The sequence below is a fragment of the Carcharodon carcharias genome, chromosome 22, assembly GCF_017639515.1.
Source record: "Carcharodon carcharias isolate sCarCar2 chromosome 22, sCarCar2.pri, whole genome shotgun sequence".
NCBI classification, from domain to species: domain Eukaryota; kingdom Metazoa; phylum Chordata; class Chondrichthyes; order Lamniformes; family Lamnidae; genus Carcharodon; species Carcharodon carcharias.
Window position 1 is genome coordinate 66,558,443 of NC_054488.1, and position 18,489 is coordinate 66,576,931.

Sequence of the window (18,489 nt, forward strand, 5' to 3'; positions counted from 1 at the left end):
AGAATGGGAGAGAGTGTGAAACAGAGAGAGAATGAGAGAGAGAGTGTGAAACTGAGACAGAGAAGGAGAGAGACAGTGTGTGAAACAGACAGAGAATGAGAGTGTGAAACAGAGAGAGAATGAGGGAGAGTGTGTGAAACAGAGACAGAGAATGAGAGAGAGAGAGAGTGAAACAGAGACAGAGGAGAGAGAGTGTGAAACAGAGGTAGAGAATGAGAGAGAGAGTGTGAAACAGAGACAGGGAAGGCGAGAGAGAGAGAGTGTGAAACAGAAACAGAGAATGAGAGTGTCAAATAGAGACAGAGAATGAGAGAGATAGAGTGTGAAACAGAGACAGAGAAGGAGAGAGAGAGTGTGAAACAGAGACAGAGAATGAGAGAGAGTATGAAACAGAGACAGGGAATGAGAGAGTGTAAAACAGAGACAGAGAATGAGAGAGAGTGAGAGTAAAACAGAGACAGAGAAGGAGAGAGAGAGTATGAAACAGAGAGAGGAGAGAGAGTGTGAAACAGACAGAGAAGGAGAGAGTGTGAAACAGAGACAGAGGAGGGAGAGAGAGAGAGAGAAAAACAGACAGAGAAGGAGAGAGACAGTGTGTGAAACAGACAGAGAATGAGAGAGAGAGTGTGAAACAGAGACAGAGAATGAGAGAGAGAGAGAGTGAAACAGAGACAGAGAAGGAGAGAGAGTGTGAATCAGAGGAGAAAGTGTGTGAAACAGACAGAGAATGAGAGAGAGTGTGAAACAAAGAGAGAATGAGAGAGAGTGTGAAACAGAGAGAGAATGAGAGAGAGAGTGTGAAACAGAGAGATTGGCAGAGAGAGAGTGTGAAACAGAGACAGAGAATGAGAGAGAGATAGTGTGAAACAGAGACAGAGAATGAGAGAGAGAGAGATTGTGAAACAGAGACAGAGAATGAGAGAGAGTGTGAAACAGAGACGGAGAATGAGAAAGAGACAGTGTGAAACAGTGACAGAGAATGAGAGAGAGAGAGAGTGTGTGAAACAGAGACAGAGAATGAGAGTGAGTGTGAAACAGAGACAGAGAATGAGTGAGTGTGAAACAGACAGAGAACGAGAGAGAGATTGTGAAACAGAGACAGAGAAGGAGAGTGTGAAACAGAGACAGAGAAGGATAGAGAGTGTGAAACAGAGACAGAGAATGAGAAAGAGAGTGTGAAACAGAGATAGAGAATGAGAGAGAGTGTGAAACAGAGACAGAGAATGCGAGAGATAGAGTGTGAAACAGAGTCAGAGAAGGAGAGAGAGAGTGAAACAGAGACAGAGAATGTGAGAGAGAGTGTGTGAAACTGGGACAGAGAAGGAGAGTGAGAGAGAGTGTGAAACAGAGGTAGAGAATGAGAGAGAGAGTCTGAAACAGAGACAGAGAAGGCGAGAGAGAGAGAGTGTGAAACAGAAACAGAGAATGAGAGTGTCAAACAGAGACAGAGAATGAGAGAGATAGAGTGTGAAACAGTGGCAGAGAAGGAGAGAGAGTGTGAAACAGAGACAGGGAATGAGAGAGTGTAAAACAGAGACAGAGAAGGAGCGAGAGACTGTGAAACAGAGACAGAGGAGAGAGAGTGTGAAACAGACAGAGAAGGAGAGAGAGAGTGTGAAACAGAGACAGAGGAGAGAGAGAGAGAGTGTGAAACAGAGACAGAGAAGGAGAGAGAGTGTGAAACAGAGGAGAGAGAAAGTGTGTGAAACAGACAGAGAATGAGAGAAAGTGTGAAACAGACAGAGAATGAGAGAGTTTGAAACAGAGAGAGAATGAGAGAGAGAGTGTGTGAAACAGAGACAGAGGAGAGAGAGAGAGTGTGTGAAACAGAGACAGAGAATGAGAGAGAGAGTGTGAAACAGAGAGAGGGAATGAGAGAGAGAGTGTGTGAAACAGAGACAGAGGAGAGAGAGAGAGAATGTGTGAAACAGAGACAGAGAAGGAGAGAGAGAGTGTGAAACAGAGACAGAGGAGAGAGAGAGAGTGTGAAACTGAGACAGAGAAGGAGAGAGACAGTGTGTGAAACAGACAGAGAATGAGAGTGTGAAACAGACAATGAGAGAGAGAGTGTGAAACAGAGACAGAGAATGAGTGAGAGAGTGAAACAGAGACAGAGAAGGAGAGAGAGTGTGAAACAGAGGAGAGAGAAAGTGTGTGAAACAGACAGAGAATGAGAGAGAGAGTGAAACAAAGAGAGAATGAGAGAGAGAGTGTGAAACTGAGACAGAGAAGGAGAGATACAGTGTGTGAAACAGACAGAGAATGAGTGTGAAACAGACAGAGAATGAGAGAGAGAGAGTGTGAAACAGAGACAGAGAATGAGAGAGAGAGAGAGAGAGTGAAACAGAGGAGAGAGAAAGTGTGTGAAACGGACAGAGAATGAGAGAGAGTGTGAAACAAAGAGAGAATGAGAGAGTGTGTGAAATAGAGAGAGAATGAGAGAAAGTGTGAAACAGAGACAGAGAATGAGAGAGAGTGTGAAACAGAGACAGAGAATGAGAGAGATAGTGTGAAACAGAGACAGAGAAGGAGAGAGAGAGTGAAACAGAGACAGAGAATGAGAGAGAGAATGTGAAACAGAGACAGAGGAGAGTGAGAGAGAGTGTGAAACAGAGGTAGAGAATGAGAGAGTGTGAAACAGAGACAGAGAAGGCGAGAGAGAGAGAGAGTGTGAAACAGAAACAGAGAATGGGTGTGTCAAACAGAGACAGAGAATGAGAGAGATAGAGTGTGAAACAGAGACAGAGAAGGAGAGAGAGAGTGTGAAACAGAGACAGAGAATGAGAGAGAGTGTGAAACAGAGACGGATTGAGACAGTGTAAAACAGAGACAGAGAATGAGAGAGAGAGAGAGTGAAACAGAGACAGAGAAGGAGAGAGAGTGTGAAACAGAGGAGAGAGAAAGTGTGTGAAACAGACAGAGAATGAGAGAGAGTGTGAAACAAAGAGAGAATGAGAGTGTGAAACGGAGAATGGGAGAGAGTGTGTGAAACAGAGACAGAGAATGAGAGACAGAGAGTGTGAGACAGAGACAGAGAATGAGAGAGAGAGGGAGTGTGAAACAGAGACAGAGAATGAGAGAGAGAGACAGTGTGAAACAGAGACAGAGAAAGAGAGAGAGAGTGTGAAACAGACAGAGAATGAGAGTGAGTGTGAAACAGAGACAGAGAATGAGAGAGAGTGTGAAACAGAGACAGAGAATGAGAGAGAGAGACTGTGAAACAGAGACAGAGAAGGAGAGAGTGTGAAACAGAGACAGAGAATGAGAAAGAGAGTGTGAAACAGAGATAGAGAATGAGAGAGAGTGTGAAACAGACAGAGAATGAGAGAGATAGAGTGTGAAACAGAGACATAGAAGGAGAGAGAGAGTGAAACAGAGACACAGAATGAGAGAGAGAGAGTATGAAACAGAGACAGAGAAGGAGAGCGAGAGAGAGTGTGAAACAGAGGTAGAGAATGAGAGAGAGAGAGTGTGAAACAGAGACAGAGAAGGCGAGAGAGAGAAAGAGTGTGAAACAGAAACAGAGAATGAGAGTGTCAAACAGAGACAGAGAATGAGAGAGATAGAGTGTGAAACAGACAGAGAAGGAGAGAAAGAGTGTGAAACAGAGACAGAGAATGAGAGAGAGTGTGAAACAGAGACAGGGAATGAGAGAGTGTAAAACAGAGACAGAGAAGGAGAGAGAGAGTGTGAAACAGAGACAGAGGAGAGAGAGTGTGAAACAGACAGAGAAGGAGAGAGATAGTGTGAAATAGAGACCAAGAAGGAGAGAGACAGTGTGTGAACCAGACAGAGAATGAGAGTGTGAAACAGACAATGAGAGAGAGAGTGTGAAACAGAGACAGAGAATGAGAGAGAGAGAGAGAGAGTGAAACAGAGAGAGAGTGTGAAACAGACAGAGAATGAGAGAGAGTATGAAACAGACAGAGAATGAGAGAGAGAGTTTGAAACAGAGACAGAGAATGAGAGAGAGAGTGGGTGAAACAGAGACAGAGGAGAGAGAGAGAGTGTGTGAAACAGAGACAGAGAATGAGAGAGAGAGAGAGAGTGTGAAACAGAGACAAAGGAGAGAGAGTGTAAAACAGACAGAGAAGGAGAGAGAGAGTGTGAAACAGAGACAGAGGAGAGAGAGTGTGTGAAAATGAGACAGAGAAGGAGACAGACAGTGTGTGAAACAGAGAATGAGAGCATGAAACAGACAGAGAATGAGAGAGAGAGTGTGAAACAGAGACAGAGAATGAGAGAGAGAGAGTGAAACAGAGACAGAGAAGGAGAGAGAGAGTGTGAAACAGAGGAGACAGAAAGTGTGTGAAACAGACAGAGAATGAGAGAGAGTGTGAAACAAAGAGAGAATGAGAGAGTGTGTGAAACAGAGAGAGAATGAGAGAGAGAGTGTGAAACAGAGAGAATGGGAGAGAGAGAGTGTGAAACAGAGACAGAGAATGAGAGAGAGAGAGTGTGAGACAGAGACAGAGAATGAGAGAGAGTGTGTGAAACAGAGACAGAGAATGAGAGAGAGAGAGAGAGAGTGTGAAACAGAGACAGAGAATGAGAGAGAGACAGTGTGAAACAGAGACAGAGAATAAGAGAGAGAGAGAGTGTGAAACTGAGACAGAGAAGAAGAGTGTGTGTGAAACAGAAACAGAGAATGAGAAAGTGTGAAACAGAGACAGAGAATGAGAGAGAGAGAGAGAGTGTGAAACAGACAGAGAATGAGAGAGTGTGTGAAACAGAGACTGAGAATGAGAGAGAGAGAATGTGAAACAGAAACAGAGAATGAGAGGGTGTGAGACAGAGACAGAGAATGAGAGAGACAGAGCTTGAAACAGAGACAGAGAAGAAGAGAGAGTGAAACAGAGACAATGAGAGAGAGAGTGTGTGAAACAGAGACAGAGGAGAGGGAGAGAGAGTGTGAAACAGAAACAGAGAATGAGAGAGATTGTGTGAAACAGAGACAGAGAAGGTGAGAGAGAGTGTGAAACAGAGACAGGGAATGAGAGAGTGTAAAACAGAGACAGAGAATGAGAGAGAGAGAGAGTGAAACAGAGACAGAGGAGAGAGATTGTGAAACAGAGACAGAGAAGTAGAGAGAGAGTGTGAAACAGAGACAGAGAAGGAGAGAGTGTGAAACAGAGACAGAAGGAGAGAGAGAGAAAGTGTGAAACAGAGACAGAGATTGAGAGAGAGAGTGTGAAACAGACACAAAGAAGGAGAGAGTATGAAACAGACAGAGGAGAGAGAGAGTGTGAAACAGAGACAGAGAATGAGAGAGTGTGAAACAGAGACATAAGGAGAGAGGCAGAGAGTGAAACAGAGACAGAGAATGAGAGAGAGAGTATGAAACAGAGACAAAGGAGGTGAGAGTGTGAAACAGACAGAGAATGAGAGAGTTTGAAACAGAGACAGAGAATGAGAGAGAGAGTGTGTGAAACAGAGACAGAGGAGAGAGAGAGTGTGTGAAACAGAGACAGAGAATGAGAGAGAGAGAGAGTGTGAAACAGAGACAAAGGAGAGAGAGAGTGTGAAACAGAGACAGAGGAGAGAGAGTGTGAAACAGACAGAGAATGAGCGAGAGAGTGTGAAACAAACAGAGAAGGAGAGAGAGAGTGTGAAACAGAGACAGAGGAGAGAGAGAGAGTGTGTGAAACAGAGACAGAGAAGGAGAGAGACAGTGTGTGAAACAGACAGAGAATGAGAGTGTGAAACAGAGACAGAGAAGGAGAGAAATTGTGAAACAGATACAGAGAATGAGTGAGAGAGTGTGAAACAGAGATAGAGAATGAGAGAGAGTGTGAAACAGAGACAGAGAATGAGAGAGATAGAGTGTGAAACAGAGACAGAGAAGGAGAGAGAGAGTGAAACAGAGACAGAGAATGAGAGAGAGTGTGTGAAACAGAGACAGAGAAGGAGAGTGAGAGAGAGTGTGAAACAGAGGTAGAGAATGAGAGAGAGAGTGTGAAACAGAGACAGAGAAGGCGAGAGAGAGAGTGTGTGAAACAGAAACAGAGAATGAGAGTGTCAAACAGAGACAGAGAATGAGAGAGATAGAGTGTGAAACAGAGACAGAGAAGGAGAGAGAGAGTGTGAAACAGAGACAGAGAAGGAGAGAGTGTGAAACAGAGACAGAGGAGAGAGAGTATGAAACAGACAGAGAAGGAGAGAGAGAGTGTGAAACGGACAGAGAAGGAGAGAGAGAGTGTGAAACGGACAGAGAAGGAGAGAGAGAGTGTGAAACAGAGACAGAGAAGGAGAGAGTGTGAAACAGAGGCAGAAGGAGAGAGAGAGTGTGAAACAGACACAAAGAAGGAGAGAGTGTGAAACAGACAGAGGAGAGAGTGTGAAACAGAGACAGAGAATGAGAGAGTGTGAAAGAGACATAAGGAGAGAGAGAGAGAGAGAGTGTGAAACAGAGACAGAGAATGAGAGAGAGAGTATGAAACAGAGACAAAGGAGGAGAGAGTGTGAAACAGACAGAGGAGAGAGAGAGAGAGTGAAACAGACAATGAGAGAGAAAGTTTGAAACAGAGACAGAATGAGAGAGAGAGTGTGTGAAACAGAGACAGAGAATGAGAGAGAGTGTGTGAAACAGAGACAGAGAATGAGAGAGAGTGTGAAACAGAGACAGAGAATGAGAGAGAGAGAATGTGAAACAGAGACAAAGGAGAGAGAGAGTGTGAAACAGAGACAAAGGAGAGAGAGAGTGTGAAACAGAGGAGAGAGAGTGTGAAACAGACAGAGAAGGAGAGAGAGAGTGTGAAACAGAGACAGAGGAGAGAGAGAGAGTGTGTGAAATAGAGACAGAGAAGGAGAGAGACAGTGTGTGAAACAGACAGAGAATGAGAGTGTGAAACAGACAGAATGAGACATTGTGAAACAGAGACAGAGAATGAGAGAGAGACAGAGTGAAACAGAGACAGAGAAGGAGAGAGAGTGTGAAACAGAGGAGAAAGTGTGTGAAACAGAGAATGAGAGAGAGTGTGAAACAGACAGAGAATGAGAGAGTGTGAAACAGACAGAGAAGGAGAGAAATTGTGAAACAGAGACAGAGAATGAGAGAGATAGAGTGTGAAAGAGAGACAGAGAAGGAGAGAGAAAGTTAAACAGAGACAGAGAATGAGAGAGTGTGAAACAGAGACAGGGAATGAGAGAGAGAGTGTAAAATAGAGACAGAGAATGAGAGAGAGAGAGTGAAACAGAGACAGAGAAGGAGAGAGAGTGTGAAACAGAGACAGAGAAGGAGAGAGAAAGTGTGTGAAACAGACAGAGAATGAGAGAGTGTGAAACAGACAGAGAATGACAGAGAGAGAGTGTGAAACAAGACAGAGAATGAGAGAGAGAGAGTGTGAAACAGAGACAGAGAAGGAGAGAGAGTGTGAAACAGAGAAGGAGAGAGAGTGTGAAACAGATACAGAGAATGAGAGGAAGTGTGAAACAGAGATAGAGAATGAGAGAGAGTGTGAAACAGAGACAAAGGAGGAGAGAGTGTGAAACAGACAGAGGAGAGAGAGAGTGTGTGAAACAGAGAGAAGGAGAGAGAGAGTGTGAAACAGAGACAGAGAATGATAGAGAGTGTGAAACGGAGAAAGAGAATGAGAGTGTGAAACAGAGACACAGAAGGAGAGAGTGTGAAACAGAGACAGAGAATGATAGAGTGTGTGAAACGGAGACAGAGAATGAGAGAGAGAGTGTGAAACAGACAGAGAATGAGAGAGAGAGTCTGAAACAGAGACAGAGAATGAGAGAGAGTGTGAAACAGAGACAGAGAATGAGAGAGAGAGAGTGTGAAACAGAGACAGAGAAGGAGAGAGTGTGAAACAGAGACAGAGAATGAGTGTGAAACAGAGACAGAGAATGAGAGAGAGAGTGTGAAACAGAGACAGAGAATGAGTGTGAAACAGAGACAGAGAATGAGAGAGAGAGAGAGTGTGAAACAGAGAATGAGAGAAAGAGTTTGAAACAGAGAGGGGGAGAGATGACTCCAGCCTTTACCACTCGATGTGATGCAATTGCTGCTCCAGCCCAGTGTCCGCACTGAGTGAGCGGTTCCCAGTGAGTGTCCGAGGATCAGCCGCTGTCTCTCCCCTACCCTGGGACTGATCCTAACAACAACCCGGGATCCGCCCCATTGGCCGCCCGTTTCCAGGCTGCGCCCTTTCTGGGCCGCATTAAATCAGAGAGATTTCGTTTCAAATTCAGTTCGAACCCATACTCAAAATAACCCAGTTTAACCCGAATAGAGGGTATTTGCCCAGTTTAATCCCAGTCCAGGGTATTTACCCAGTTTAATCCCAGTCCAGGGGTATTTACCCAGTTTAATCCCAGTCCAGGGTATTTACCCAGTTTAATCCAACTCCAGGGGTATTTACCCAGTTTAATCCCAGTCCAGGGTATTTACCCAGTTTAATCCCAGTCCAGGGGTATTTACCCAGTTTAATCCCAGTCCAGGGTATTTACCCAGTTTAATCCCAGTCCAGGGGTATTTACCCAGTTTAATCCCAGTCCAGGGGTATTTACCCAGTTTAATCCCAGTCCAGGGGTATTTACCCAGTTTAATCCCAGTCCAGGGTATTTACCCAGTTTAATCCAAGTCCAGGGGTATTTACCCAGTTTAATCCCAGTCCAGGGGTATTTACCCAGTTTAATCCCAATCCAGGGGTATTTACCCAGTTTAATCCCAGTCCAGGGTATTTACCCAGTTTAATCCCAGTCCAGGGTATTTACCCAGTCCAGGGGTATTTACCCAGTTTAATCCCAGTCCAGGGTATTTACCCAGTTTAATCCCAGTCCAGGGGTAATTACCTGGTACAGTCCAATGTGTCAGTGATTTACCCTCAGTCCTCCCATTAACACAGCCCGTGAGGTTGAACTCAGTGAGCAGACTGACAGTGAAGCCAGTTTTATTGTGTTTTTGATTTTAATTGTTATCTTTCTATTTAAGAGATTACAGGTATTCAGTGCTTTACAGTATTAATGGCTAGAAACAACTTGCCAGGAGATATCTGGAATACTATAATTATCATACAGACTCTAAAATATTGTCCAGTAAATATCCATCGAAAGGTGGAGTGTGCATGCATGGTTTCGAACACAGTAAATTACTGACGACACATACATGTGTTGCACAGGATGATCCCAGGGCATCAACATACCGACAAACAAATGCAAAAGCAACATCACATGACAATCAGTAACAGTGAGAGTGAGCACTGGACTCATCGATGGCATCTCTGGGATACAGAGAAAGGGACTGAGGGAGAGAGTGTAGGAGAGGGGGTCTGAGAGAGAGCAAGGGACTGAGGGAGGGAGTGTAGGATAGGGGGTCTGAGAGAGAGCGAGGGACTGAGGGAGAGAGTGTAGGAGAGGGGGTCTGAGAGAGAGTGAGGGACTGAGGGAGAGAGTGATGGAGAGGGGGTCTGAGAGAGAGTGAAGGACTGAGGGAGAGAGTGTAGGAAAGGGGGTCTGAGAGTGAGGGACTGAGGGAGAGAGTGTAGGAGAGGGGGTCTGAGAGAGAGTGAGGGACTGAGGGAGAGAGTGTAGGAGAGGGGGTCTGAGAGAGAGTGAGGGACTGAGGGAGAGAGTGTAGGAAAGGGGGTCTGAGAGCGAGGGACTGAGGGAGAGAGTGATGGAAAGGGGGTCTGAGAGAGAGTGAGGGACTGAGGGAGTGAGGGAGAGGGTCTGAGAGAGAGTGAGGGACTGAGGGAGAGAGTGATGGAGAGGGACTGAGAGAGGGAGCCACTGGAAGGGGGAGTAATGAACAGGAAAGGGGCTCTGAGAGAGGAAGTGAAGATTTGATACAAGGAACATCAGACAGTGACCGGTGAGAAGGATTTGGGCATGGAGAGATAAAGGGAGAATGAGGGGTGATATCTCAAAGCTACACTGTGCTATATTTGAGGTATTGCTCTGCTACTGCTACAAAGTGCCTTGGCCCCAATACTGGCCGACTTCAGGAGGCATCACACTTTAGGTTGGAGTCGGATTAATTGCTGGTGCTTCCTTCACACAATCAGGGGTCTGTAGATGTGACTGGGGTCTCCGCTGTCCTTCAGATCAGTGTTACTAGGAATGGAGAGTGGGTGTTCAATCGTGTCTTCAGTCAGAGGTGTACCTGAGATAGAGGAGATGGTTAGCGCCAAGTGTCAGCACCTCCAACAGCAGGTGACCCAGTTCCTGTGTCTCACTGTCTTGTCTACACTGCTTACTACTTAACCAATCTTTGTGTCACTGGCAAACATGGACATATGGCTATTGTTTAATCTAGATCATTAATAAATGTAGTGAATAGTTGAGGATCCACATGGGAGACCACTAGTCACATCCTTTCAAGTACCTATCCATTATCTCTGGTCATCCACTGCTTAACCAATCTCTTGACCAGATCCATCATTTTCTTCTAATTCAATGAGCATTAACTTTTGGCTATCAGTCTATGTGGAACCTTCTAGAAGAGTGCATATGAACTACATCCATAGCCTGTCCACTACAGCTACTTCCTCAAAAAACGTCAGTTAGCACTATAAGACATGTCCTACCCTTTACAAATAGATGTAGGTTCCCTCTAATCAGCTTATAAATTTCTAAATGCTGAATGACTCAGTACTTAAATTATAGATTCCATTAACTCTGATACAATGGCTGTTAGACTAATAGCTTGATAATTTCCTGGTCTCTCTCTCCCTCTCCTCTTAAATAATAGTTACATTTGCAATTTTCCAATCTTAAAGGGACACTTACTGAACCAAGAGAAGTTATAACTGCAAATTCCTCAAATACTTTCTTTAAAAGCCTGTGCAGGAACATCAGGTCCTGAGGATTTGTCAATATTTTGCACCTGATTTTTTTCTAATACAGTTTTCTTGCTTACGTTTAACTTTATTGAGTTCCAATCTTTCATTCATTATTCATTTCTTTCCCACTGTGAAGACCGACAAAGTAATTGTTCAATAAATTTGCCATTTCCTTATTTACACTCAAAAGAACCAATATTTGCCTTGAATATCCATTTTTTTCTAATATAAAATTGTAAAAACATTAATATCACTCACAAGATTATTTTAACACCCAGCCTGATCTATACCTGATTTACTCCTGGTCCAATTTACACCCAATTTACCCCTGGCCTGATTTACACCCAATTTACCCCTGGCCTGATTTACACCCAATTTACCCCTAGCCTGATTTACACCCAATTTACCCCTGGCCTGATTTACACCAGACTTACATCTGGCCCGATTTACACACAGCCCAGGGCAGTGTGTATAAACATTCTTCACACATGTCCAAATTAGAATCTCCATTTCCCTTTGGCAGTTGGGATTAAGCCAGAGATATGGTGCTTATTGCCTAAATAGTAACAAACTGCAAGAGAATTGGGTGTAGGGTGACCAACAGGAAGGAGCCATGTTGGTTGGTGTAATGGAGTGAATCCGCACTGCCCAGGACCCAGTCACACACTTGTTCAGTGCTGGCAAACCGAGAACATCACAGACAAGGACCACATGGGACAGGAGTAGACAGTGAAAGGAAAAGGGAGATCCAAACAGGAGAAAGGAAGGTCTCACTGTAAACTTATTAGCCCCAACAAGCACACAACGGCTGAGGCACAGACAGTGCACAGATGACACAGACAATGCAGATGCATGCACAGGTGGAGACAACACAGACACAGACACAGACAGCTCAGACAGCATGGGCACAGACACAGACAAAGTTATACAGCACAGAAACAGACCCTTCGGCCCATAATGTCCATGCCGACCATCAAGCACCTATCTATTCTAATCCCATTTTCCAGCACTTGGCCCATAGCCCTGTATGCTATGGCGTTTCAAGTGCTCATCCAAATACTTATTAAATGTTGTGAAGGTTCCTGCCTCTACCGCCCCCTCATGCAGTGTGTTCCAGATTCCAACCACCCTCTGGGTGAAAAACGCATTTCCTCAAATCCCCTCTAAACCTCCTGCCTCTTACCTTAAATCTACACCCTCTGGTTATTGACACCTCCACTAAGGAGAAAAGTTTCTTCCTATCTACTCTATCTATGCCTCTCATAATTTTGTACACCTCTATCAGGTCCCCCCTCAGCCTTCTCTGCTCTAAGGAAAACAACCCCAGCCTGTCCAGTCTCTCTTCATAGCTGGAACTCTCCAGCCCAGGCAACATCCTGGTGAATCTCCTCTGCACCTTCTCCAGTGCAATCACATCCTTCCTATAGTGTGGCGACCAGAACTGCACACAGTGGCCAGGATTTTCCCCTTGGCGATTTCGGGTGGGACCCGCTCACCGATGGGAAAATGATGCAGGATGACATCGGGAGGAACCCCCAACGTCGTCCCGGTCCCTTTAAATTTTTAGGAAGGCGGGTGGACAGCGAAATCAGCTGTGCTGGTGCCGACCTGTCAATGGCCAATTGAGGCCATTGACAGAGTAATTAAGATAATTAAAGACCTGCCCATCCAACCTTAAGGCTGGCGGGCAGGCCAGGAGCCCCAGCGGCTTCTGATAATACATGAAACTTCAGCCACTGTTTTGAACAAAAATAATAAACTTTATGTGTTCTTTATTAACATGTCCCATCTCATGTGACATTGTCACCTGAGGGGGACATGTTAATAATTTTTTAATGTTTCTATTTATAAAGTTTTTACCGCTGTCAGTAATCTCCCTGAGACAGGACTTGGACTCAGAGAGAAGTGCACTCTTTGACAGATGAGGAATCCCTCCCACCCCACACAGGAAGTGGATAGCGCTTCCCGTCGGGGATGCTGCCCACTTACAGTGGTGGGGGGTCAGCTGCCCTCCTGCCACTGAGCTGGTGGGGCCTGCCCGCCTTCCAGGGGCAAGATTCTGCCCCCAGTACTCCAGCTGTGGCCTAACCAGCATTATATACAGCCCCAACATAACCAGCATTATATACAGCCCCAACATAACCAGCATTACATACAGCCCCAACATAACCAGCATTTTATACAGCCCCAACATAACCTCCAACATAACCAGCATTTTATACAGCCCCAAAATAACGAGCATTTTATACAGCTCCAACATAACCAGCATTTTATACAGCCCCAACATAACCAGCATTTTATACAGCCCCAACATAACCTCCAACATAACCAGCATTTTATACAGCCCCAACATAACCAGCATTTTATACAGCCCCAACATAACCAGCATTTTATACAGCCCCAACATAACCTCCAACATAACCAGCATTTTATACAGCCCCAACATAACCTCCAACATAACCAGCATTTTATACAGCCCCAACATAACCAGCAATTTATACAGCCCCAACATAACCTCCAACATAACCAGCATTTTATACAGCCCCAACATAACCTCCAACATAACCAGCATTATATACAGCCCCAACATAACCTCCAACATAACCAGCATTATATACAGCTCCAACATAACCAGCATTATATACAGCCCCAACATAACCTCCAACATAACCAGCATTTTATACAGCCCCAACATAACCAGCATTTTATACAGCCCCAACATAACCAGCATTTTATACAGCACCAACATAACCAGCATTTTATACAGCCCCAACATAACCTCCAACATAACCAGCATTTTATACAGCCCCAACATAACCTCCAACATAACCAGCTTTATATACAGCCCCAACATAAACAGCATTTTATACAGCCCCAACATAACCAGCATTTTATACAGCCCCAACATAACCAGCATTATATACAGCCCCAACATAACCTCCAACATAACCAGCATTTTATACAGATCGAACATAACCAGCATTATATACAGCCCCAACATAACCAGCATTTTATACAGCCCCAACATAACCTCCAACATAACCAGCATTTTATACAGCCCCAACATAACCTCCAACATAACCAGCATTTTATACAGCCCCAACATAACCTCCAACATAACCAGCATTTTATACAGCCCCAACATAACCTCCAACAAAACCAGCATTATATACAGCCCCAACATAACCAGCATTTTATACATCTCCAACAAAACCAGCATTATATACAGCCCCAACATAACCAGCATTATATACAGCTCCAACATAACCAGCATTTTATATAGCCCCAACATAACCTCCAACATAACCAGCATTTTATACAGCCCCAACATAACCAGCATTATATACAGCCCCAACATAACCAGCATTATATACAGCTCCAACATAACCAGCATTTTATACAGCCCCAACATAACCTCCAACATAACCATTTTATACAGCCCCAACATAACCTCCAACATAACCAGCATTTTATACAGCCCCAACATAACCTCCAACATAACCAGCATTTTATACAGCACCAAAATAACCAGCATTTTATACAGCTCCAACATAACCAGCATTTTATACAGCCCCAACATAACCTCCAACATAACCAGCATTTTATACAGCCCCAACATAGCCAGCATTTTATACAGCCCCAACATAACCTCCAACATAACCAGCATTTTATACAGCCCCAAAATAGCCAGCATTTTATACAGCCCCAACATAACCTGCATTTTATACAGCCCCAACATAACCTGCATTTTATACAGCCCCAACATAACCTGCATTTTATACAGCCCCAACATAACCTCCAACATAACCAGCATTTTATACAGCCCCAACATAACCAGCATTTTATACAGCCCCAACATAACCTCCAACATAACCAGCATTTTATACAGCCCCAACATAACCAGCATTTTATACAGCCCCAACATAACCTCCAACATAACCAGCATATTATACAGCCCCACCATAACCTCCAACATAACCAGCAATTTATACAGCTCCAACATAACCTCCAACATAACCAGCATTTTATACAGCCCCAACATAACCTCCAACATAACCAGCATTATATACAGCCCCAACATAACCTGCATTTTATACAGCTCCAACATAACCAGCATTTTATACAGCCCCAACATAACCAGCATTATATACAGCCCCAACATAACCAGCATTATATACAGCCCCAACATAAGCTGCATTTTATACAGCTCCAACATAACCAGCATTTTATACAGCCCCAACATAACCAGCATTATATACAGCCTCAACATAACCTCCAACATAACGGCATTTTATACAGCCGCACCATAACCTCCAACGTAACCAGCATTTTATACAGCCCCAACATAACCTCCAACATAACCAGCATTTTATACAGCCCCAACATAACCTCCAACATAACGAGCATTTTATACAGCCCCAACATAACCTCCAACATAACCAGCATTATATACAGCCCCAGCATAACCAGCATTATATACAGCCCCAACATAACCAGCATTTTATACAGCCGCAACATAACCTCCAACATAACCATTTTATACAGCCCCAACATAACCTCCAACATAACCAGCATTTTATACAGCACCAAAATAACCAGAAGTTTATACAGCCCCAACATAACCAGCATTTTATACAGCCGCAACATAACCTCCAACATAACCATTTTATACAGCCCCAACATAACCTCCAACATAACCAGCATTTTATACAGCACCAAAATAACCAGAAGTTTATACAGCTCCAACATAACCAGCATTTTATACAGCCCCAACATAACCAGCATATTATACAGCCCCAACATAACCTCCAACATAACCAGCATTTTATACAGCCCCAATATAACCAGAAGTTTATACAGCCCCAACATAACCAGCATTTTATACAGCCCCAACATAACCTCCAACATAACCAGCATTATATACAGCCCCAACATAACCAGCATTATATACAGACCCAACATAACCTCCAACATAACCAGCATTTTATACAGCCCCAACATAACCTCCAACATAACCAGCATTTTATATAGCTCCAACATAACCTCCAACATAACCAGCATTTTATACAGCCCCAACATAACCTCCAACATAACCAGCATTATATACAGCCCCAACATAACCAGCATTATATACAGCCCCAACATAACCAGCATTATATACAGCCCCAACATAACCAGCATTTTATACAGCTCCAACATAACCAGCATTATATACAGCCCCAACATAACCAGCATTTTATACAGCCCCAACATAACCAGCATTTTATACAGCCCCAACATAACCTCCAACATAACCAGCATTTTATACAGCCCCAACATAACCTCCAACATAACCAGCATTAGATACAGCCCCAACATAACTAGCATTTTATACAGCCCCAACATAACCTCCAACATAACCAGCATTATATACAGCCCCAACATAACCAGCATTTTATACAGCCCCAACATAACCAGCATTTTATACAGCCCCAACATAACCTCCAACATAACCAGCATTATATACAGCCCCAACATAACCAGCATTTTATACTGCCCCAACATAAACAGCATTATATACAGCTCCAACATAACCAGCATTTTATACAGCCCCAACATAACCAGCATTTTATACAGCCCCAACATAACCTCCAACATAACCAGCATTTTATACAGCCCCAACATAACCAGCATTATATACAGCCCCAACATAACCAGCATTTTATACAGCCCCAACATAACCTCCAACATAACCAGCATTTTATACAGCCCCAACATAACCTCCAACATAACCAGCATTTTATACAGCCCCAACATAACCAGCATTATATACAGCTCCAACATAACCAGCATTTTATACGGCCCCAACATAACCAGCCTTTTATACAGCCCCAACATAGCCAGCATTTTATACAGCCCCAACATAACCTCCAACATAACCAGCATTTTATACAGCCCCAAAATAGCCAGCATTTTATACAGCCCCAACATAACCAGCATTTTATACAGCCCCAACATAACCTGCATTTTATACAGCCCCAACATAACCTCCAACATAACCAGCATTTTATACAGCCCCAACATAACCAGCATTTTATACAGCCCCAACATAACCTCCAACATAACCAGCATTTTATACAGCCCCAACATAACCAGCATTTTATACAGCCCCAACATAACCTCCAACATAACCAGCATATTATACAGCCCCACCATAACCTCCAACATAACCAGCATATTATACAGCCCCACCAGAACCTCCAACATAACCAGCATTTTATACAGCCCCAACATAACCAGCATTTTATACAGCACCAACATAACCAGCATTTTATACAGCCCCAACATAACCTCCAACATAACCAGCATTTTATACAGCCGCAACATAACCTCCAACGTAACCAGCATTTTATACAGCCCCAACATAACCTCCAACATAACCAGCATTTTATACAGCCCCAACATAACCTCCAACATAATGAGCATTTTATACAGCCCCAACATAACCTCCAACATAACCAGCATTATATACAGCCCCAGCATAACCAGCATTATATACAGCCCCAACATAACCAGCATTTTATACAGCCGCAACATAACCTCCAACATAACCATTTTATACAGCCCCAACATAACCTCCAACATAACCAGCATTTTATACAGCCCCAACATAACCTCCAACATAACCAGCATTTTATACAGCACCAAAATAACCAGCATTTTATACAGCTCCAACATAACCAGCATTTTATACAGCCCCAACATAACCAGCATTTTATACAGCCCCAACATAACCTCCAACATAACCAGCATTTTATACAGACCCAATATAACCAGAAGTTTATACAGCCCCAACATAACCAGCATTTTATACAGCCCCAACATAACCTCCAACATAACCAGCATTATATACAGCCCCAACATAACCAGCATTATATACAGACCCAACATAACCTCCAACATAACCAGCATTTTATACAGCCCCAACATAACCTCCAACATAACCAGCATTTTATATAGCTCCAACATAACCTCCAACATAACCAGCATTTTATACAGCCCCAACATAACCTCCAACATAACCAGCATTATATACAGCCCCAACATAACCAGCATTATATACAGCCCCAACATAACCAGCATTATATACAGCCCCAACATAACCAGCATTTTATACAGCCCCAACATAACCAGCATTATATACAGCCCCAACATAACCAGCATTATATACAGCCCCAACATAGCCTCCAACATAACCAGCATTTTATACAGCCCCAACATAACCTCCAACATAACCAGCATTTTATACAGCCCCAACATAACCTCCAACATAACCAGCATTATATACAGCCCCAACATAACCTCCAACATAACCAGCATTTTATACAGCCCCAACATAACCTCCAACATAACCAGCATTTTATACAGCCCCAACATAACCTCCAACATAACCAGCATTTTATACAGCCCCAACATAACCAGCATTTTATACAGCCCCAACATAACCTCCAACATAACCAGCATTTTATACAGCCCCAACATAACCAGCATTATATACAGACCCAACATAACCTCCAACATAACCAGCATTTTATACAGCCCCAACATAACCTCCAACATAACCAGCATTTTATACAGCCCCAACATAACCAGCATTTTATACAGCCCCAACATAACCTCCAACATAACCAGCATTTTATACAGCCCCAACATAACCAGCATT

At 43.6% G+C, this 18,489-nt stretch overlaps 1 protein-coding gene across 4 annotated transcripts in view; it reads right to left on the reverse strand.

The window, feature by feature from the left end:
* Positions 1 to 9,709: 9,709 nt before the first annotated feature.
* Positions 9,710 to 18,489, reverse strand: part of rnf157 (ring finger protein 157) — a 789,927-nt gene continuing 781,147 nt past the window's right edge. For 2 of the 4 annotated variants that reach the window (XM_041217436.1, XM_041217435.1), the window contains exon 19: positions 9,710 to 10,108. In XM_041217436.1, the coding sequence (XP_041073370.1) occupies positions 9,999 to 10,108 (110 nt within the window). In that variant the 3' untranslated portion in view covers positions 9,710 to 9,998. The remainder of the gene's footprint in view (positions 10,109 to 18,489) is intronic. The other 2 variants (XM_041217438.1, XM_041217437.1) reach the window with 2 other exon arrangements.